Source organism: Pristis pectinata, chromosome 9 (genome assembly GCF_009764475.1).
Source record: "Pristis pectinata isolate sPriPec2 chromosome 9, sPriPec2.1.pri, whole genome shotgun sequence".
Taxonomy (NCBI): domain Eukaryota; kingdom Metazoa; phylum Chordata; class Chondrichthyes; order Rhinopristiformes; family Pristidae; genus Pristis; species Pristis pectinata.
This window is the reverse complement of record NC_067413.1, coordinates 29,270,829-29,294,245: the sequence shown is the minus strand read 5'-3', so window position 1 is coordinate 29,294,245 and position 23,417 is coordinate 29,270,829. Positions and strand designations below refer to the sequence as shown.

The window sequence follows — 23,417 nt, the reverse complement described above, 5'->3', positions numbered from 1 at the left end:
GGGTCATCTGTATTGGCAAGTTAATAATCTAATTTAAGAAAACCAGTTGTTTGATTTTGATCAACTGAATCACAATGTTAATTGACCAATGTTAATTTTTTCTAGTAGGTAAAAGCAGGAGATTTTGCAATTAAAGTAAGTCGTACATGGGAGGTGATGATAAGTAGATTTTTTTGCTATCAGCTGCAAGAGAACCCACTTAATGAGGTAACCAAAGTAACTGAGCATTTTTGTTTCAGGGGGTCCTGAAAGGCTTTAAAGGTGAACTCATCCACATTTATAATAAACATGACGGAGCCTTGAGGAGCTCTGAGTACTTCAACAAACTAAAGGACAATTCTAACATCATTCTTCTGGGGGATTCGTTGGGTGACTTGAGTATGGCAGATGGTGTTCAAAATATTGAGAGCATCCTCAAGATTGGATTCTTAAATGATAAAGTAAGGAATTTTTTGATGTTGTTAAGGATAGGTGGAGATCTGTAGAATTTTTCCATGTGATTTTTGTATTACCTATGCAAACCCAATCAGTATCAATGGAATGCCAGTGAGCCACTGCATTTACTAACTTTTTATGTTGTGAAACTGGGCTTCCAGTCGTATGCTCTGATGTAGCAACATTGGGCATAATTTCATTGCCAGTTCATGTTATGTGTTATTGAACAAGGTGGAGTATCACCAGAAATACAGTCAGAGGCTATATGGAGCCATTTTCTATGTTCAGAGATATGGTCATTATAAGGCCAATTTCCCAGTACTACTACTTTAGATTGTCATTTATTCCCCCCTTTGTCACTGTTGTGCGAAAAGGTTCTTTTGGAATCTTAAAGATGGAGGACTCTGGACACAGGCTTTGGATTTTAAAAATAGTTTAATCACAAAGGCAAACGCGGGGACAGAATGAATGGGAACAGATGCATACACACATGCAGGAGACCGCAAACGTGAGGGAGAATCGCAACAAGGATGAGATTCACACTCTCACTCACACAATAAACAAGGTACAGCTTATCAAGGGATAAACACTACAGTGCCTGAACTCCTTGACCCAGACAAGCATTGGCCCTAACATTCCCTGGAATCTGAATAAGACGCTCCCAAACCACGTGGTGGTGCACACTCTTACCAGTGGTCTCTACAGCATTGTCTCATTATTCCTGGGGAAGTCGAAAGAGGAAGGGCCAGGGGAGTGCTACACTCTTTATAGTGCTGGGAGGCTGGGTGGAGCCCTGCCAGGTAACTTAGACAGGCCAATGACTTGGAGGTCAAGGACAAAGGTGCCTGCCAAGGCCAATGGTCAGACAGGTTCAGGAACAAAGGTGCTCTCCAAGGCCAATCCTTATGCCCACACCTGATGGGTGGGGTGGAGCCAAACCTTGATTGACAGTGGTGTCACTTCCGATCCGATAAGCAATGCTGTCCTCCAACCAGGGGGGTCACTATTGTTACTCTCACGTGACAGCCATGTGCTCTCATTCTAGCGGCATATGGTAACTCAGTGGCATCTGAATGTTTCTAAACTCGACTCTATTTTTCAATCTGCATAGGTGGAAGAAAGTTTAGAGAAGTACATGGACTCCTATGATATAGTATTGGTGGGTGAAGAAACGTTGGATCTAGTCAACGCTATCCTTCAGAAGATCCTGTGATTGGAGGACTGAGGCATCCAGGGAGCTCAAAGCCGAAATACTCCTCTACCTTTTTTGTTTTGTTGATCAGCCCATTTATTGAAAATGCTACTATTCTTCAATGCCTTGAACTGAAGAAAGCATGTATTTTTAAAATTTGAACATGGCAAATGAATGTGTCCTCCCAACAAATGAAGAGAATTTTAGCAGTTCTTAGCTAGCCACTCACAGAATCTGGTCAATATAGGCCTGCTTCACAGATTTAGACTACCTTCAGGTTCCTTGATTTAAATTCTGTCCCTAACATTTTAAAACATTTCCATGAATAATGTTATATTAATGAGGTATGAGTATTGTGTGCTTGGCTTACTGGACTCCAAATTGCCCACATTATAACTATCACCAATTGTTCTGTCTAAATGATGAGCACTATAATGTTTTAATTTTTTTGAAAACATTTTGTAGTTGTAGATAATTCTGAGGATACTTGTGTTTATTTGGTAAGACCTTGTGTTTACAATTGGGCATTGTTATCTGTTTATTTTAAAACAAATGATGTAGATAAAAAAAATGTATGGAAAATTAAATTGGTGGGAAGTACTTTTTTAATACAAGATCTACTTTCTTAATGTTGTTATTGGACTCCAATAAATTCTCCCACTCCATCTTATTTCTAGTTTTCCTCCAAGCTTCTTTTGATGCTGACAAGCTCCTTGCTTTGTGTGGTGAGGCTGAAACTACATTTCATTTAATAATGAATTTATGTCTGTATGTTTGAAGTAAGGTAATGGGACGAGGGTAAATACATCTACACTGTCATTACAGTGTCAGCAGGAGCAAAGTGGGCAGTGCTCTTTGCAGCCCCAGAAACCCAGGTTCAGTCCTGACCTAGGGTGCTGTCTCTGTTGTGTCTGCTCATTCTCCATGTGACTGTGTGGGTTTCTTTGGCCGCTCCAGTTTCCTCCCATATCTCAAAGACGTACAGACCTATTGGTTAATTGGCAACTGTAAATTGCCCCAAGTGCGCAGCCAGGTGGTAGGATCTGAGGAAAGCTGATGAGAACGCCTGGAATAGGCTCCGAGGGGTAGTGGTGGAAGCGGATACGTTTGAAAGGCTGTTGGACAGACACATGATTATGGAGGGATATGGATCATTTACAGGCAGAAGAGATTTGGTTTAATTTTGCATAATGTTTGGCACAGACATCATGGGCCGAAGGACCTGTTCTATGTTATAGAATATGGGAAGAATAAAAATAACATAAAATGGGTGGTTGATGGTCAGCACAGCCTCATTGGGTTAAAGGGCCTGTTTCCATGCTGTCTCTCTCTGACTCTTTTGGTTTGGTATCAATTTGTTTTGGACTTCAATACAACAACTTCCTTGGCACTTCACTGCAGCCCTGGGGAAGTGCTGTGCTGTCAAAGTTGCTGTTTTTTTTTTTGAACGACACTTAAACTAAAGCCCTGTCTCCACTCTCAAGTGGATGTGAACAGTCCTGTGGCACTATTTTGAACAGCAGCATCAAAGTTCTTCCCAGTATCCTGGCCAATATTTATCCAGCAACCAAGTTGGTAAGATTATTTGGTCATTTGTACATTGCTATAATATACATCAACTACATTTACAAGTGCTGCTCAGTTGGGTGACCTGATCCAATTAGCTTACTATAAAAGCTCCAGCTGTGAAAATGCCATGATTTTAATTTTCCCATCAGACATCTGATCCACTTATGTTGTGATTCACTTTGAAGTTGAAAGTAAAATTCCTTTTGATCTCTTGAATGGAAGCAATCATCTGAACTTTATAAGGGGATTTGGAATGCGAGTCCATACATTTGTAACCATAGGAGCCACACTGAATTTGAGTCCTTCTGAATTTTAAAGTTTCTCATTTTACCACATCAATAACATTCTATAAATACAAGTAAATCTTATATGTAGATACAGTGGGTGTGAGAGCAGCTGGTGTAGTATCTATAGAAGGCATTAGGTTGACATCTGTGAGGTATGGTGGTAGTGCAGTGATTGGCAATCCAGAGACAAGAGTTCTCGTCCCACTACAGCAGCTGTAGAGTTTAAATTCAGTTAAATTACCTGGGTCAGTAACAGTGTTCATAAACTCGCTGGATGGTTCTTTTTAATAAGAGTCTGGTTCTCTAAAGCTCTGCAGAACATAAGTATCAAATGCCTGCTCTGCTGTTTGGTGAGATCATGGCTGATGTTTTACCTCAAACACTTTCCTAACCCTAAAACCTTGATAGATTTTTGGATATTAATCTTGGTCTTCAATGCATTCAGCAACTGAGCTTCTGCATTCTCCTTGGATTGGGAATTCCAAAGGTTGCCAGCCTCTGGAGGAAGACATTTCTTGTTATCTCAGCTCTGTATGGCTGAGCCTGAATTTTGAGACCATGATCTCTGATTTTAGACATCCCAGCCAAGTGAAATCTCATCCCTGTCATGCCCAATAAGAAGTTTGCATGCTTCAATGAGATCACTGCACATTCTTCAAAACTCCAGCGAGGCCTAGCCTGTTTATTTTCTCCTCTTAGGATGGTTCCCCTTGCCCATATCCCATGAATTAAACTGCAAAACTTTGCATTTCCTCAGTTTTAGATATAGAATGATCTTATAGCATGGATCTGGGCCCATGAGCCCACCCTGTGCACACCACCCATCTATACTAATCCCTTTCACCAACAGTTGGTCTGTCTCTGCACTGGTGATTCAGCAGGCAAGGAGACCAGATATGTACACCATATTCTAGATGTCTTACCACTAAAATGTCTTTACACTTTAACTCAAATCTTCATACAATAAAGGCTGACATTGCCATTTGCCTTTGTAAATGTTTGCTGTACCTGAATTTTAACATTTAGTGATTCTTTGCCTCTGAGTTACAGGGGCACCAGACTGTGACACTGACCAAACTTAAATTTGACTCCTTCACTAGCTTGCCCAGAGTCAGGGCTTGTATTGACACCTCCACTGAGTCCCTCCTGCTGTATCATGCAGGATCAAACATTACTCTCCTAAGGTTGATCTGTGTTGATTACTAGGATAGGTCAATGGTTGGAGCCCAGAATCTCTGGTTAAGAAGGTGCTGAGTAATCTTGGCAGATGGAATCTACACACTTAAGCTCTGCGTCTTAATTTAAAAAGTCTCATACCAGAGTGAAGATACCTTCCCTACCCAGTCACACATACTGCCTCTGTATGATGCCTCCAGCTGTAAGGAATATGTCCTCCCAACAGAAGTACTGTTCAATGAATAAACTCAGAATGTAAACCGTGAGTAAGCCATTCTTTGAACATATGAAATGCCATAATTTACAAAATCCCAAATATTTAATGAAAATAACACCACAGATAAAACAAAGGTGAACTTAATGTTCAGCCAGTTTGCAGAAATGGAAATGTATCCCATGCCAGGCTTCAAAGCACAATACAACATGGGTTCTGTTTCTCCCCACACCTGAACACGCTGATGTTATTGGTTGTTTGAATGTGAGCAGGCAAATGATGGGTTTAGCTGATCATTTGAACCTTTAAAGCAAATGAAATGTTTTAGTGTTTACCAAAAGCAAAGATTCAATACAGAAACAAAGTTGGAGTTTAACTGCAGAAAACCAATTTTCTTACAAAAAGAACCTTTACAACTCCAATATATAACTTGCACCAAAAAGCAAAGTTCCTCCACTATTCTGGTGAAGATAACTGTTGAATTTCAAAGTGAAGCTGATCAGTAAAATATCAATGATCTGGGGTTTTAATAGAAACCTATCACAGTGAATGAAAGTCAGTCTAAGTTACTAATTGGGTATTGTGCCAAGTGATCCTGAATCCAAAACCACCTTCACTAGGTGTCCTGAAACACTAAATAATTCCTTCTACACTTTCAAGGGATTGCCTTTGGAATGCTTTGAAGTCAAACAGCTATCAAAAATGTCTAAAAGAACTTCAGTGCATTTTTGGATTTGAAAAGGAAGTTTTCTTTCAGCCATTTGGACCAAGTCAAAAAATTGACTTCTGAGCTTCGTGTCCTGGGGGGGGAGATACTGCTCCTATGGAGGGTGCATTCACTAGAATGCCCAGAATGATCCCAGGTTTGGGCTAGCGGTTGGGGGGGCGGGGGGGGGGGGTTAATTTTGAAGACCAGTTCCACAGTTTTCTCGTATTGCCGAGGTGATGAAAATGGTAGAAGTTTGATAGTGTGTCTGCATTATCGAGATTATTTCCTCCAGTGGTTAGAATCCAGAAAAGTATATAATCTTAACATTAGATAGTTGTATAACAGATGCTCATTACGCTTCCAAAGTTCTCCCAGTTCAGGATTCATTCATTTAGAGTGGAAAATTATGTATGTAACTCTGCTATTTCAGCAAGATGAGAGGCAGACTTAAAGGAATCATAGAGCAGATAGATTCCACATCAGGAAATTACTGGTGTGCGTAATTAAGGAAAGCACGACTGAACACATATTTTCAGTTGATCAGAGAGCCAGCATGGATTTAGAATAGGCAGGTCATGCCTAAACTGCTTTCATTTTTGAGGTGACTGAAGAAGTAGTGTACTATCTACCGATGTCATTGACATAAACTGTCAAAAAGCTGGCACAAATTGAAGCTTGTGGAGTTTACTGACCCGGCCAGGAAACTGGCTGAGCTGTAGGGGACAAAGTAGGAACAATAGGCGGATGCTCACTGACCAGATGTGACTCGTGGTCTCCCCAATTTTCTGTATTAGAGCTATAACTACCAATATTTGTTAACAACTCAGTTGATGAGATAGAATGCCACATTTCAAGCTTTGTGATGATACAAAGGGCCATAGAGTACCAAAGGAAATTTAAAAGATCAAAAAAATGGGCAAAATTCCAACAAGTAGAATTCTGTTCATTTTACATGCAAAATAGATGAAGAAATAGATTGCTAATGGTAGAATATAGTGTACAGTTCTGGTCACATGACAGGAAGGAGGAGATAGCACTGGAAAGCCACAGGTGAAACTGGCTGTGCTGTAAATTTTGGCTATGGGGAAAGACTGGAAAAGCTGTGGTTTTTTTGGAATGGAGAAGGCCAAGGAGAAACCTTAGGCTAGAGCAGAGCAGACAATAGCTGGGAGGCATAGATTTATGATAATTTGTTAAAACTATGGGAGAGAAGCAACTTTTATCACTTTTTATTTAGGTATTTTGAGGAGTTAGTGGGGAGAAGTCACGAATGGAACTCACTACTTGGAAATGATAGGCAAGGTAGAAACTCTTCTTCCTTTTAAAAAAAAGTACTGGGCAGCACCTGGAGTGTCCTAATATTCAGGGCTCCAGACCAAGAGCTCAAAGTGGGATCGTGCTAGGGTAGATCTTTGGCCAGCATCGTCACAATGAGTCAAGTGACCACTTGTACATAAATTTATCTATGTAGCAGAGTTGGTATTCCTTTAATTTCCCCATTTTTATTTCACACCAGTCCCACAGAAGTAAAAACATTGCCAGGTATAAAAGACAGTTTGTGAGAAACCAACAGAGACTCTGCTGACCATGTTGTCTGTGCAGCTGTCCAATCAGCACCATGTCCCAGCTCACGTTCCCCTCACAACCATGTTCCAAAGCCAGGATACCAATTATCCATAACAGGACAAAAACAGGCACCCCTGGTACTTAGCTTAGGAAGGCTTTGGGATTTTGTTCCTTGTACCATTGATGTGCATCACCTTTCTCTCTAGAGCCTGAGCAGAGCAGAAATAAAATCTAAAAATATTTGCAGATTTTGAGTTTGTTATAAATAGACACAACTTCAACCTAACTGAAGTCTCCTCTTCAAAAGCAAAATACTGCAGATGATAGAAATCTTAAGTGAAAACAGAAAATGCTGGAAATGTTCAGCAGGTCGGACAGCATCTGTAGAGAGAGAAATAGAGTTATAAAGTTTCAGATCGATGACCCTTCGAGGTAATCAACCCAAATTATTAACTCTTTTTCTTTTTCCACAGATACTGCCTGACCCACTCAGGTTTGCCAACATTTTCTCTTTTTATTTCTCCTCTCAGATCTTGATTTGACATTTGCTGATAAAACCCAGGGGTTCCCCTGCAGCAAGTGTGAACCGATGTTCCCATCCATTAAATGTTGTCATGGTGAATACATCCCCATAACCTGGAGCAAATACCACACACATAGCAAGAGCTCATGAACTCCCCATTCATTTTATGCTCTGATGTGACCTCTCCCCTTTCAAAAAAAGGTTGAAGCACAATTAATGCACTGGGTAATGCTTTTGCATCTCTTGTTTGTAGCATTCTAGTCTAACTGAGTCACCCAGATATAACTTTGTTAAATGTGAGTGATTCTCAAGAAATACAGAATGTAAAAGTCAGAAGGAATTCCATTTGCATGTGAAAACATTCTTCAATTTTCTTGTGCGTAAGACAGATGGATGTTGATATTACTGAATGTAAGTTTGGATATTAAAAATTACAAATTTGGAGTGTATATACGAGGGGATGGGGGAGGGGAAGGAGTTGAATTTCCTCAAATACTGACAAAAATAAAATGTGGAAAGGAAACACTATAAAAGAAGTATGTGTCCCGTGAATCAACTATTGTCAGGAGCTGAGTGAACACATATCGTGTTCAGTCATGGATGAGCAATTGGGAATCGATGTTTCGAGATAACTGTTATCCCTAATGGTGTAGAAGAGAAACATGGACAAGAACCCAAAGGTTAACCCTCTACTCTCCACTCAACAGCAGCACTGATGTGCAACCTTGGCTTTACAGCTCATCATGTTGGGAATTCTCCTGATCCTTCAGCTTGAATTCGTCGGCTGTTATCTTGCCATCCCTGTTCCGGTCCTGGTTGGAGAACATGTTCTCAATGATCTTATCTGGAGAAAAGCCAGGGGCCAGTTTCCCTTGACCACTGTCCACTTGGGCCTGGATATATTTGGAAAACTGCAACAAACAGAAAAACAGGACGTGAGAGGGAAGACCAAAACCAGAAAAGCAGCTTCCTAGGCTCGAGACGGTGCAGGGCCTTGTGTGTATATGTGACTCAGTGGGTTACACTCCCTCCTTTGATTCCTGGCATCAATTCTCACTCCAAGACCTTGAGGAAAAAAAACCAAAAAAAAACTGCAGATGCTGGAAAACTGAATTCAAAACAGAAAATGCTGGAAACACTCAGCAGGTCAGGCAGCATCTGTAGGAAGAGGAACAGAGTTAATGTGTCAAGTTGAAGATCCAATGTGTTTCCAGAATTTTCCATTTTCCTCCAGGTCATGATGGAGACCCAACCTGCATTTATACCCAGAGGTGATGAAAGAACAGGATATCTTTATAAACTGGAGTGGGAGGAGAGGCTGCCGGTTCTGGTGTTCCCACACAGCGACTGCCCTTGTCCATCCTGGCAGGGGATGGTTTGGGAGGTGCTATTGCAGTGGTTTGGCAGTAACAGCAGTGCATTTTATATTGCACCAGTCCTGAAGGGAATGAATGTTTGGAAGGATACACCATTGGTTGTTAAGTGGTTTGAGATATCATGTCCTGATAGGGGATCTACATAAATACAATTTGTCTCTCTACCATTGCCACTGGCAAAGAACATAAGGGAAAATAATTCCCTTGCAAAGCAAAATGCTGCAGGCACTAGAAATCCAGTTCAAAACCTGAAAATGCAGGAAATACAGGAGATCAGGCCATGGTTGTGGCAGCCCTGATGACAGATCATCTACTGAACTCCCGTCTCTCTCCACAGATGCTGCCTGATCTGCCAAGTGTTTCCAGCATTTTCTGTTCTTGTAACTCTTTCCCAATCTGGAGCAGAGGCAGCAGGCATTCATCATGATTGTCACATGATTTACTCTACATCTAATCTACCTCTGTTTAATGCCAATACTGGGTGTCAATAGGACAAACACTCCATGGAAAACCACTGCCACAACTCCTTAACAAACACAGAATTCACCAAATAAAAAAAATTAATGGAAAGGGGCCCAAATGTAGACTAATTCTGAACCACTTCCACTGAAATACTTTTATTTAAAAATATCTAGTTAGTTAGTTTGTTGAATAATGCATAGCTACTTGACAGCCAACCTTAGCTTGGCTAAGACAAGAACGTATTAATATTTTCAAACATCAGTAACTGAGCTTCAACAAGCGCACAGACGTAGAGTTATACAGCAATACAGCACGGACAGAGGCCTTTCGGCCCAATGAGTCCATGCTGACCATGGTGCCCACCCACCTAGTTCCAATTTCCTGTGTTCAGCCCATATAAGCCCTGCCCCTACGTGTACCTATCCAAGTGCTTCTTAAATGATACTATTGCACCTGCAGGTACCTCGTTCCAAATACCACCCTCTGCATGAAAAAGTTGCCCCTCAAGTCCCTTTTAAATCTTTCCCCTCTCCCCTTAAATCTATGTCCCCTAGTTTTGGGCTCCCCTACCCTGGGGAAAAGAATGCTACCATCCACTTACCTATGCCCCTCATGATTTTATAAACCTCTATAAGGTCACCCTCATTCTCCTATGCGCCAAAGAATAAAGATCTAGCCTGGCCAACCTCTCCCTGTAACTCTTGCCTTCTAGTCCTGGCAACATCCTCGTAAATCTTTTCTGCACTCTTTCCAGTCTAGCCACATCTTTCCTTTAACAGGGTGACCAAAACTGTACACAGTACTTCAAGTGCAGCCTCACCAACAACTTATACATCTGCAACATTATGTCCCAACTCTTACATTCAATGCCCTAACTGAAGGCCACCATGCTAAATGCCTTTTTCACCACCCCGTCTACCAGTAACGCCACTTTCAATGAACTATGCACTTGTACTCCTAGGTTCCTCTGTTCCATTACAGACCCAAGTGCCCTACCATTCATAGTACAAGTCCTACACTGGTTTGACTTTCCAAAACACATCACCCCACACTTATCTGTATTGAAATCCATTTACCACTCCTCAGCCCACTTCCCTAACTGATCAAGATCCCCTACGATAATCTACAATAACCTTCTTCACTATCAATAACACCTCCTAATCTTATGTCATCTGCAAACTTACTGATCAAGCCTTGTGCATTCGCATCCAAATCATTTATATAAATAATGAATAACAAGGATCCCAACACCAACCCCTATGGCACACCACTAGTCACCTGCCTCCTTTCCGAGAAACAATCTTCAACCACCACACTCTGCTTCCTACCTCTAAGCCAATTTTGAATCCACATAACTAGCTCTCCCTGGATTCCATGGGACCTAACCTTCCAGACCAGTCTACCATGTGGGACTTTGTCAAAGGCCTTGCTAAGGTCTTAATAGACAACATCCACTACCCTGCCATCATCTACCTTTTTGGTTAGCTCTTCAAAAAACTCTAAAAGGTTCATCAAGCATGACTTTCCATGCACAAATGCACAAAGCTATATTGACTCCTCCTAATGTGACTCTGTCTACCCAAATACTGATAGATTCTGTCCCTCAGAATTCCCTCCAGTAACTTCCCCACAACAGATGTCAGGCTGACTGGCTTGTCCTTGCTGTCTTTCTTAGACAACAGAACCACATTATCCACCTTCCAGTCTTCAGGAGCTTCACCAGTGGCTAACGATGAAGCAAATATCTCCGCAAGGGCCTCCGCAATTTCTCCTCTAGCCTCCCACAAAGTCCGAGGATGCACTCGGTCAGGCCCTGGGGATTTATCCATCTTAAATTGTTAATACCGTTAAATGTTTGTGACACTGTTAAAAGCCATTTATTCCTCCACAGAGACTCTAATATCCTCTGCTATTGTTGTTTCTATAGGGGCCAGTGCCAGGCGATCTGAGTCTCAGGCTCAGAAATGTAAATCCCACTGTTAGAGACCTACCATGAGCGCAGATAGGGGAGAGATTTCTTTAATCTCTACATTGTAAATCCTTGGAATTGTGGATGTTAGTCATTAGCACATCCGAGGCCAAGGTTGATAAGTAATAGGACACACAGGATTTGTGGATCAGGCAGAAAGTGGCAGTAGAGCATCAGCCATGGTCTTGCTGGGTATCAGACTTGAGGTCCTGTCCACCTACCGCTGCTTCCATATCGTTACATAACAAACTCATAAGAGTCATAGAGTTGCACCACACAGAAACAGGTCCTTTGGCCCAACTCATCCGTGCTGACCAAATTGTCGACCTGAGCTAGTCCTATTTGTCTACATTTGGCCCATATCCCTCTGAATCTTTCCTATCCATGTTCCTATCCAAATGCCTATTGTAATTGTACCTGCCTCTACCACTTCCTCTGGTAGCTCACTCCAAATACCCACCATCCTCTGTGTGAGAAACCTACCCCTCAGCTCCCCTTGAAATCTTTCCCCTCTCACCTTAAACCCTCTAGTTTTGAACTCCCCTACCCTGGGGAAAAGACTGTGGCTATTCATCTTGCCTATGCCCCTCATGATTTTATAAACCAAGATGATTTTATAAACTTTTTCTATGAACACTGGGGAGTCATTCGACGTACTGCATTCCCAGAGATGAGCCCTTGCCTGCTTGGACTGTTGGCCAGGGGGATTCCAACTGGCAGCCTTGCAGTACAGACCGAGAGTGGCACTGATGTATGGCTCAGGCCACATGAACATCAGGCAAACCCACAGACTTAAACAAGTGATTTCACTACATAAACCCCCACCCTATCCCCACCCCTCCTCGACCCAGCCCCCACCCTTTGCCCCCACGCACCTCCCCCATCCTTCCCAACCCGACCCTTTCCCCAAAACCCTTCGCCTCCCCCATTTTCCCCAACCCCACACTATCCCCAATACCCCTCCCCCATACTCCCCAACCCGCACCCTATCCACAATACCCTCCCCCATCCAGCCCCCATCCTATGCCCCCACCTCTCTCCCATTCTCCCCAACCACCCCCCAAGCCCCCACACTCCTTCCCCCCGTCTCTGAGCTGCCCCATTGAAATGACTGTTAATTCTACCTCCTCCAGACTGATTTCCTTGTTTTTGTCCACGTCTATCTCCTGGAAGATGTCCGGTGACACCTCTTCGTTCCAAACGAACATGTACCCCTCCGGGAGACCGGCGACCAGTTCTACCAGTTCCACATCAAAGATAAGTACTGCACTGCCGGGAACCTCTCCTGCTGTCGGACAATAGACAGAGAGAATGGAAACAGGCCATTCAGCCACTGAGTCCATGACGGCCATCAGGCACGTATGTTGTTACCACTCCTGGCAACTTCATTCCCATCAACAGGAGAAAGATCACCTCACACTCCCTCCCTATCATTCTTGCAGACACATGAGCCACGTGTTGTTACGGGAAGTGATGTGGGGAAGGTCAGAGTCACCACCCTCAAGTTCTGTACTGGTAACATTCAGAAATCTCAGTCCAGAAGTGTCACTACATCCCAGTGCCAAAGTTTCCTCTTCTCTGTGACCTGTACATTAATAGTTTCCAATAGTATAAATCACAACGGTTTCACTAACCAGTCTGGAAGCAATGGACACATTCGATGGGTGAACCGAGTAAACTCTTGGAGAGGAGACTGCAGGGATAAAAGGGAACATCTTATACATTGGTCTTTAAAAGAGAGTACACTGACTCGAGGGGTCAAATGGCCTCCTGTGCTATAATTCAATGTGCTGTCCCAGGTGCCATTGTTAGTCATCTGGAGAGTGACTGGGCAATACTGGAACTTTGATGTCACAAATCAAATGAATTGCAGCTGAGATTCACCCAAGTTTGATCATACTTGTGACCAATGATCAAGCTGTTATAAGTTACTATTTGTGTCATCTGTTGTCATATTAAAAGGTTTTAGACCCAACATAGTAGTAATGTATTACATACCAACCCCTCTCTCTCCGTAGCCCAGGTGAGGTGGAATTATGATAGTCCGTCTCTCTTCAACACACATGTCTGTGAGACCCATGTCCATCCCAATGACCACTTGACCAGATCCCAGGACAATGTTGTATGTTCTTCCATAGTTGTGACTGAAAGACATTGGCACGTAAATGGTGACTCGTCATAGAATCATAGAGTGATACCACAAGGAAACAGGCCCTTCAGCCCATCGAGTCGGCACCGGCCATCAGGCACCAATTTAACTATCCCATTTTATTCTCTGCACATTTCTCTGACCTTCTAAAGATCAGTGGCGTAGAAACAGAAATGCAAGCACACGGATGTAGTTGGCCAGCAAAATATGTCACTTCCATCAACATCCTCACCACCCAAAAGCACACAGCAAACCTCAGCTGATAGCTGTAACATACAACCTGCCCATAGGCAAAGTCAGGTTTAATTATTCTTCCTCGTAACAGGCAGAGGGGGCGGGGAGGTGGATGGAAACACAGAGACAGAAAGCATAATAAGAAGGAGGGAGGTGGGGAGCAAGGGAATCAACGGGGAGGGAGAGGGGAGAGGGGAGAGGGGAGAGGGGAGAGGGGAGAGGGGAGAGGGGAGAGGGGAGAGGGGAGAGGGGAGAGGGGAGAGGGGAGAGGGGAGAGGGGAGAGGGGAGAGGGGAGAGGGGAGAGGGGAGAGGCAAATCTTTGAAATGCCTCGACCCAGAGATCAGAAAACCATGATGTTAGCTATTCCAGAACAAAAACACACCCATGTCAGGAACGGCAGACCAGATGTCTGGTGCCACGGATGAGGGTCAGGTATCACGGACTGTGTGTCTGTTAATCCACAACAAATGCTAGTGTGCACACACAGGGTTAAAAGTCTGAAGGCGGAGGGAACGCCCACTGGGTTACGTGCTGGACTCTGTGAGAGAACATCTGGTTTTAAAAGGCAACAGATTTCTGGATTTCCACATCAGCATTCAGCAGAGGAATGAAGGCTTGAGGGCATAGACAGCACCAAATGCAAAGCTGCCTGTCAGGCTTTTACTTTCCCTGAGTGCTTCTGAGCGACAGTGAGTCAGCTCACACCACAGACATACAAAAGATCAACAAGAAATCTGGATGGTGCACAGCCCATCTCCCTAAAACAATATCAGCTACTCCATACCAGGCAAGCCATTCAGCCACCCAGACCCTGCTGTTCTTTACTCTCCATCAAAGCACAGCCCCAGTTCTGCAGAGTATATTTTTTATAGGCCTGTCTCTCTATCAGGAACATTCTAACCTGTTCCCTGACTCCAACGTGGCCTTCCCTCAGTCACTGCATGGACCATAAATTTCATTGTCTGACACCCTAACCAAAATCCTATCAGGGATATTCCTTTGGTTCTACCCATCCTCCCCCACTTTCTCTGCCATTGAAACTAATTTGTTTCCCCAGTCCCTGTTCTGTCGAAGGGTTTCAGTCCTGAAACATTAACTCTGTTTCTTGCTCCGTGATCTGCTGAGCGGTTTCATTATTTTCTGGTTTTATTTCAGAGTTCCAGAATCTGTAGGTTTTGTCTTCGATTTCCATATTCCTGCCTTTTCCCTACATCTCAGAATCCCTGATTATCAAAAGTCTAATCAATCTCAGATTTGAAGTACCAATCTACCCAGCATTAGCTGCCATTTGTGGGAGAGAGTTCTGACCCTTACTCACCCTTGTGTAGAAGTGTTTCCCAACCTCCCTGCTAAAGCCTGGTCTCTGTTCCCTGGTCCTGGACTCTCTGACCAACAGGAAGATATCGTCTCCATCTGCCCTCTCAGCTCCCCGAATATCCAGAAAACTTCAACCAAATCAACTCAACCTTCGACATTCCAGGCAAGTCAAACTTAGTTTGTGAAATCTCTGCTTTAATATTGACCCTTGGAGTCCAGGTGTCATCCTGTACATCAAGACTCTCCAAGGCCAGGATATCATTCCTCAGCTGTGGGATCCAGCACTGCCCTGTATATCCCTGTGGCAAAACTTCTACCCCTCATCCCCAGCACAGAAAAATCAGCATCCTGTTAGCTGTTGTCATTATTTTCTGTACCCTCCATAGCATTTTGATCGAAAATCAAGATGTTGCAAAAGTGTTGTGTTTAATGCCTTGGCCAAACAACATCTTCTCTGATGGATACTCCCTGAGAGCAGGGTAGTTCACCATAGTGTACTGGGCAGGACTTATCCATCAACCAACATCACCACAGACAGACCATCTTAAGAAAGCGAGCATTTATACAGCACAATTCAATGCCTCAGCATGACCCAAAGCATTTTGACAGCCAATAAAATTCACTGACATACAGTCATTGATGTAGGAAACCGTGCCATTATTTTTTGTGGGATTTTGCTGTACGTAATTTGGCCACAGTATGATGTCTGATTTTACAGTGGTGGCCACAGGTGCTGGGTTAGTTGTAGAGGATGTCGGGAGGAGTTGAAGGTCTGATAGGATTTGGCTTAATGCAGCTTCTTTATCAAATCCTGGATTTTGCTTGTGCTTCAGCCAAAGCTTTAACACAGGGACCATTAGCAAGAACGCGGAGGAGTCAGGAGAGATAGCAATACTTACGTGGAATCTAATTGTGTCCCATCCATTAGTGTTGCGTTGAAGTGATACTTGATGTAATCCCCTTTCTTGCTTCGGGCAGTGCAGTTACTGGGCTTGTGGTAGGTTTTGATCTCGATTTTATCGGATGGGTTGTGGGCATCAATCAAATGGATGTGAAAGACAAGGACAGCAGAACCAGGGATGCTTTCACCTGTTGCAAAGGGGAAACAGCAGGTCAGAGTTACACCAGTCAAAGGCTGAGAAGAAATCCACTCCTCACAAGGTTCTGGGGGACAATGTGTTCACATCATATCCAGATCTGTTGGGTCTGAAGACTTCCACTGGTTCCCAGGGAACCTGGAGAAATCAAGGAAAGCTGTAGTGATCCCAGGGCACTGGGAGTTCCAGCATCAACACTAATTTTGTTAGTACAAACTCATTATTATAAAAACCCTGAAAATCAGGTGTCTGATTGTTTGGAAATCCTGATAATTTGGCATTTGGATCACTTTCTGTTTCCCACTCCCTCTTTAAACTCCCCAGGGCCCCATTTCTTGCTCTCCCTTTAAACACACTGGGTTCACTGGAAAACATTTCACACTATTGCACAGGATTTTAAAAAAGTGAAATATAAGTTTGTCCCATATTAAAAGGAGTAAAATTCAACAAGCAGGAAAATCTGCAAATTTGGCATTGTCAGGGTGGTGGATTACTAGGGTTTTACTGCAAAAAGTTTAATCAATTATGTAACAAATTGTGCACAGTATGACACTTTTTCCTGTTAATGTTAGAGCTTATAACATTATGAAGGGCATACACAGGATAGGTCGTCAGAGTCCTTTTCCCAGGTCAGGAAAGTCTAGAACTAGAGGGCACAGGTTTAAAGTGAGAGGAAGAAATTTAAAGGAGATCCAAGGGGTTGGTTTTCACACAGAGGGTGGTGAATATCTGGAACGAGCTAACAGAGGAAGCAGTGGAGGCAGAGACAATTACAATGTTTAAAAGGAGTTTGGACAGGTACTTGGATGGAAAAGGAATAGAGGGATATGGGTCTAATGCAGACAAATGTGATTAGTGTTGATAGGCATCATAGTCAGTATGGACAAGGTGGGTCGAAGGGCCTGTTTCTGTGCTGTATGATTCTTTGAAATTGATCTTCTCTGGGATAACCCCATTTTTAACATCACAGCTGCTTATCTGATATTGCCTGAATTTCTAGGCCATTATCTATTCCAAAGAATTAAAATAAAATCTCTGGCAGACACACAGGGTGGTAACATTGGCAGAGCGTTAACTCATGATGTTAGACTCAGACTACTTGTCTGTGATGTATTGTGCACAGCCAGTAGACTGGAGTTATATTACAGCAGCAAATCAGCCCGGGGGAACACTGTGTTGACATAGACGAGGTGAGTGAAAGGGACGCTTTCTGGGCTGATTCTATGGTACTAGATCAGTAACATGATACCCCATTTAAGAGTCACCACGACAACAAGAAAATATAAATAAAGTCAAAACCCAGCCAAGACCAATAGTTAACTTTCATAAACTGAAGAGGTTTAACAAATACCTTTAAACTGTTACAGGTGCACCAACTTCAAAATCATACTTACTTACACCTTCTTCACCATATCCCAGGTGTGGAGGGATTACTATGGTCCTCCGCTCTCCAACACATACACCCAGCAGTCCTTCTTCCATCCCAGCAATCACCTGGCCCATTCCTATGTAGGTGTCGTAAGTATGATTCCGGGAATGGCTGGAAAAGAACCGGACAATGTGGAACAGCTTCCAGAGATGGACAACTGGAAGGGAACAGATGTCCCTACTGGACCACATCTGTACACTATTCCCCCACCCAGTTTACATCTGTACTCAGTCCTTCCCCACCATCTGAACTGCTCCATCCCACTCAGTCCACATCTGCTTTCCTCCTACCTGTTCACATCTGTAAATCCTTCCTCATCCCTGGTCCACATCCTTCCCCCATCCACATCTGTACCCCTCCCCACAGTCCACAATAGTATCCATGGTCCCCAACCTATGGTCCACATCTGGGTTTAAGAAGATGCATCAGCACTGGCTCAGTGCAGAAGGTGAATTTTCCTAAACCCAGGAACATGAGGCTCTTACAAGGCCCATATCAGCCAGATCCCAGAACAAGTGACATAGTGCTGAGATGTGTTCAAACTTTACCTAGAATCAAACAAAGTGCCATCCATAAGTGTGCCATTGTAGTGATATCTCACAAAGTCTCCCGCTTTAGTCTTCCTGGGACAGGGATCGGGCACAAATTCCTGCTCAATGGCTACACTGTCTTTAGGATTATGGAAATCGATCAAAGACACATGAAAGACCAGGGTAGCTTGTGAGGGAATATCTTTTCCTGTAATATTAAAAACAGAGATTAAGTTTACCACAAGATGCAAATGTGTCAGTTACTACACACCAAAACCTGTTCCTTTGCACTTTCAAACTCTGTACTGTGACCAGCTCCCTCCCTTAACTCACACCAGTCCTGATATTGGCCTGCTACACAAACAAAGTCTATTAAAAAAAAGCAGTTTAATAGAATTCTTTGGTTGTTTTCCTTTACATGGAAGGAGAAAGCACAGTTAGCCCTCCCTAGAATTCCCCCTCATCCAGCCCTATAAGTTTACAAAGGTGTTACCCGCACCAGCCCCTATACCCTTCCCTATCTCTGTAACCCCCTCTGGCCCCTACATCCCTCCCTGTCTCTGTAACCCCCGCTAGCCCACAAACCCCTCCTCATCTCTGTAACCTCTCCAATCCTCCCTATCTCTGTAACCTCTCAAACCTCTATACGCCCCCATCTCTGCAACCGTCTCTGACTCCTACACCCCTCCCTGTCTCTGTAACAACCTCCAGTCCCTACACCCCTCCCTATCTCTGTAAATCCCTCCAAATCCTACACCCCTCCCTATCTCCAGCCTCTACAAATCAATCCTGCCCCCCCTCCCCACCTGCTCTTCACCAAATCTAATAACTCCCACATTAGATGTTGTCCCTTTGCTACCTGGGCCCCAAGCTCTGGCACTCTCTCTCTAAATCTCTCTGCCTCCCTCTCTTTCCTCATGTCAAGAGAAGTTTTGTCAATCTGTCCCAATTTTTCTTATGTGATTCATCATCAATTTTGGTTTGATAACAGCCTGTAAAGTGACTTAGGACGTTTTGCCATATTAAAGAGGCTACAGAAAGGCTTGCTGTTATCACATCCACTCTACATGTTACGGAAAGTTACAAGTAAAAAGGTCATCATCTCCACCACAGCTGTGGCGTTGAATTCCAAGATCAGGCCCCACCTGACGTACAGTAAGTTTCATGCAGTGGGTTAGTCATGTCTGAAGCCATTGTTGGGCTCACCATCTCCTCGATCTCCATAGCCCAGGAAAGGGGGAACGGTGATCGTCCTTCTCTCCCCTATGCACATGCCCAATAACCCTTCATCCATGCCTGGTATCAGCCAACCAATTCCAATGTAGGTGTCAAAGGTCCGCTGGCGAGTGTGGCTACAGAGACAAGACCTGGATGTGAGGACAAGTGGACCAAACCCAGCAAGGGTAGCTCCAACAAGTCAGCAGCTTGAAGATTAATAAACACAACATGAGGCCCACTGGCGCAAAAGGAGCCACGAGTAACTACCTGGAGTCAAAGAGGGTGCCATCGAGGAGGGTTCCATTGTAGTGGTAACGAACAAAGTCAGACACCTGCACAATGCGGCTGCAGTTCTCTGGCTTATAGTGAACATCGATCTTCACTTTATCTTCAGGGTTCCAGATATCAAGCATCAACACATCAAAGAACAAGGTGGCATCAGGTGGGATCATATCAGCTGCACATTAAAAAACAGGATTAGTCCTGGCACATACCAGGAGATACTACTCTTGGTAGGTATGCAGCACAGAATCACAGGGTAGTACCATAACTTGGAACGTTATATAGCAAGGATAGATCACAGAGATACTGCTTGCATTTCTTCAATCCCTGGTGTAGGAGGTTAAATTGGATGGGGAAGGAGGGAAATCTAATCAAGATATTTGAAATTATAAAAGACGTAGATCAGAGTTATACTGAAACTATTTACATTGGTGGGGAATGTCCAAAGTTAGGGGAAAAAACTTGGGAGTAATTTTTCACTGAGAAGTGGGAAGCCAGAAATCACTCCCAAATAAAGTCTGTGGTTTGTTGATTGGTGCTTCCTAGGCTGAGATCTGTAGATCTTCATTGACTACCAAGGTAAAGGGATATAGAGAAAGGACAGGAAACAGTAGTAGGTGCAAATAACCATACTGAATGTAAAGCATCGTCAAACAGCCTCCTCCTCTTCCTATGTTCCAGGGGAAATGGACTCAAGATCTAAACCAAGGGCTCCTCCAATTTGTTACTGCAGCCAAAATAAGTGCAAAAGCAAAATTACTTACACAGTCCTTCACTGCCATAGGCCAGGTGAGGCGGCACTTTGATGAAGCGTCTTTCATTCACACACATCCCGATCAGAGCTTTGTCCATCCCAGCAATCAGTCGGCCTTTGCCCACAAACACATTGTGAGTGGAACTTCGATCGTAGCTGGAAGAGAGTGACAGAATCAGGGAAACTTCAACCCAACACAGAGTTCAAAGATTCTCGAACCTGAGCACAGAGTCAAAGCAACAAACTAAGGAGACCTAAAGAGTGAAAAGTCAGTCACCTTACAGAATTTAAATATCTCATTCTTGATCCCTGGTTGGTTATTTTGCATCCTAATTGCCCTTGAAAAGATGGTGGCGAGCTCCCTTCATGAAGGGCTGCAACATTCAAAATGAAGGTGCTCCCACAGCACTGACGGGGAATACCTTTATTAGCAGAGCACCGCTAGGAGAATTCTCTTCAGCACTCACTAAGAGTCGCTTCCTGAGTTCTCTCAGTACAAAGGGGTAGACAGAGATTTATACAGGTATTGTCATGCACACTTTAATGAGTCAGGTGCCGGAGTTTTTGGTTGAGCAGGAAACGGACAAAGGGCTACTGCAGATGGACAAAGAGCAGCCTCACACCACAGGTTCAGCTGATCATTTTGCAATCGGGTGAGACAAAGGCAGGTATCACCTTCATTGTTTGAGACAGCCGTCCCATTTCCCGTTAAGATTGACCATCATCTCCATAGTCAAGCATAATGGGAATCCAATTAAGTTCCAGACACAGCAATTACCACAGCACCCAGCCCAGGTAATCAGTGGTGTGGCTGTTCTGGCCTGAAGGACACTTTTTAAATCAGTATTTCGAGCAGCCATAATTCTCATCTGTCTTAAGATGTCAATACAGTTATAGTTTATTAATCCTACACCTCCTCACCAGAAGGTGTCAAGTTCCTGGAGAGTGGTTGGAGTTTTTCTTTATTTAAGTGAGTGGATGAAATTCTGTCACACTCCCAACCTGTACTCTGTAGATAGTGGACAGACTTTGGGTGTCAGGTAGTCACCCACTACAGGATTCCAGCCTCTGACCTGTTGCTGTTGTTGGGTTTATGTGGCTGATCCACTTGAGTTTCTAGTCAAATGGTGACCTCCAGGATTTTGGTGGTGGGTATTCAGTGAAGGTAATACCACTGAATATCAAAGATAGGTGGTAGGATCTCTGTTGGAGATGGTTATTGCCTGCCATTTCTGTGGGGCAAATGTTACTTGCTACCTATCAGCCCATACCCTGAATGTTGTCAGGATCTTGATGCATGCAGGAACATGCACATGTCTCATTTGCTGAGGGGCTGTGAATGGAAAGGAATATTGTGCAATCTTCCAGTGCTGTCTGTGTGGAGTTTGCATGTTCTCCCTGTGACCATGTGGGTTTCCCCTGGGTGCTCTGGTTTCCTCACACATCCCAATGATATGCAGGTCATTAATTCAATTAGATACATAAATTGCCTCCAGTCCTGGGGTGTGCTGAGAGGATCATGCAAGCAGAGTGAGATAAGGGAGGTAACAAGGGTTAGAGGGAAATGAGTGAAGGAATGGGACAGGTGGTATTGCTCTGAGAGATGGCATAGACACAGTGGGCTATGTTGTATGGAAATATGGATAAGGAAGGAAGGAATTACATTAATGAAGCAGCTAAAGATGGGCCCAGGACACTGCCCTGAGGATCTCCTGGAGGGATGTCCTGGGGCTGGGATGATTGACCTCCAACAACCACAACCATCTTCCTTTATGTGAGGCCCGACTCCAACCACTGGGCTGTTTTCCCTTTGATACCCATTGACTTCAAGTTTACTGGGACTCCTGGATCCCACACTCAGTCAAATGCTGCCCTCAAGTCAAGGGCACTCACTGTCACCTCACCTATGGGATTCAGATCTTTGGACCACCTTTGGAGTCTGGTGGTTCGGGTAAAACCCAAACCCGGGCAGGTTATTGACGCTTCACAGCACAGTGAACAAAACTTTCCACCACTTTTCTGATGACGGTAATTAGCGGGATATCCTGTTTTTAGTAAACGGGACGAATTTTGTAAAGATGCAGAACATAATTCCGCTACAACCCCAGCAGCTCCCCATAGAGTCAGATTCTGCTCCCGCCCCCTAATAACTTAAAGCTGCCGCGTGGACACGGCACCATCAACCGCGCTCCCTTCAAACCCACCCCATCACTGTACTACAAGGGGGAGACGGGGCTCGGGTAAGACTTGGGCCCCGGAATGTCCTCACCCCCGGGTTCTCCGCGACCCCCGAGATCTCCTCACTCCCAGGGTCTCCTCACTCACCCACCCCGGGATCTCCTCTCAGGATCTCCACGACCCTGGCTCTTCCCGGTCCCGTGATCGCCAGACGTGAGAACACAACTTCTGGAATCTCATCCCCACTTCCAACCCCGGATATCCTTGGTCCCAGGATCATCCCTCCGCGAATCTCTGCAGTCCCGGGATCTCCTGACCCTGGATCACCAAACCCGGGATCCTCCCGATCCCTGGATCCCCAGATCCTAGATCATCAGACCCAGATACCGGGATCACTAGACCCGGGGTTCCCCCGGCGAGGGCGGTACCTGGAGTCGAAGCGCCGGCCCCCGGCCAGGGTGCCCAGGTAGTGGTAGCGGACGAAATCCCCGGGCTCCGCCGCCCGCACGCACTCTCGCGGCTCGAACCGCTTCTCCACCACCACATCGTCCAGCGGCACCGGCGGCGCCTTCCCCGCCACCCCGAGCAATAGCGCGACCATAAGTGCCAACTCCAACCCGCTGCCCATCACCGTACACCCCCGGCCCGGCCCAACCCGACCCGAGACTGGCGACGTGGGCCAGGGGCGGGGTTGTCCGGGTGCTGGGCCGCCGACGTCCCACCCCCCGCTTCCCATTGGATAGGTTGTG

General features: G+C 44.5%; 2 protein-coding genes across 8 annotated transcripts in view; one reads left to right on the top strand and one right to left on the bottom strand.

Moving 5' to 3' along the window:
* Positions 1 to 2,256, top strand: part of nt5c3a (5'-nucleotidase, cytosolic IIIA) — a 36,821-nt gene extending 34,565 nt beyond the window's left edge. For all 5 annotated transcript variants that reach the window (XM_052023731.1, XM_052023729.1, XM_052023730.1 and 2 more), the window contains 2 exons: positions 240 to 440; positions 1,547 to 2,256. In XM_052023731.1, coding sequence (XP_051879691.1) covers positions 240 to 440; positions 1,547 to 1,648 — 303 coding nt within the window. In that variant the 3' untranslated portion in view covers positions 1,649 to 2,256. The remainder of the gene's footprint in view (positions 1 to 239; positions 441 to 1,546) is intronic.
* Positions 2,257 to 2,408: 152 nt separating this feature from the next.
* On the bottom strand, positions 2,409 to 23,397 carry fkbp9 (FKBP prolyl isomerase 9). 3 transcript variants are annotated; one of them, XM_052023725.1, is made up of 10 exons: positions 23,097 to 23,397; positions 20,501 to 20,646; positions 19,722 to 19,911; positions 19,443 to 19,588; positions 18,255 to 18,444; positions 17,672 to 17,817; positions 16,080 to 16,269; positions 13,477 to 13,622; positions 12,603 to 12,766; positions 2,409 to 8,582 (listed from the first exon to the last, which is right to left on the bottom strand). In XM_052023725.1, the coding sequence occupies exons 1-10, from the start codon at positions 23,294 to 23,296 to the stop codon at positions 8,403 to 8,405; spliced, it is 1,698 nt and encodes a 565-aa protein (XP_051879685.1). In that variant the 5' UTR covers positions 23,297 to 23,397; the 3' UTR covers positions 2,409 to 8,402. The 3 variants fall into 3 exon arrangements, with proteins under 3 accessions (XP_051879685.1, XP_051879686.1, XP_051879687.1); XM_052023726.1 differs by having other exon boundaries at positions 12,603 to 12,763; positions 23,097 to 23,369; XM_052023727.1 differs by lacking the exons at positions 2,409 to 8,582; positions 12,603 to 12,766 and adding an exon at positions 12,812 to 13,171 and having other exon boundaries at positions 23,097 to 23,369.
* Between the last annotated feature and the right edge of the window lie 20 nt (positions 23,398 to 23,417).

Coding starts and splice junctions, on each gene's coding strand:
- fkbp9 (XM_052023725.1), bottom strand. CDS start 23,296: ATGGGCAGCGGGTTGGAGTTGGCACTTATGGTCGCGCTATTGCTCGGG. Junction 19,912..20,500: donor CTATGGCAGTGAAGGACTGT/GTAAGTAATTTT, acceptor TTTAATGTGCAG/CTGATATGATCCCACCTGAT. Junction 12,767..13,476: donor CTACGGAGAGAGAGGGGTTG/GTATGTAATACA, acceptor ATTGTCCGACAG/CAGGAGAGGTTCCCGGCAGT.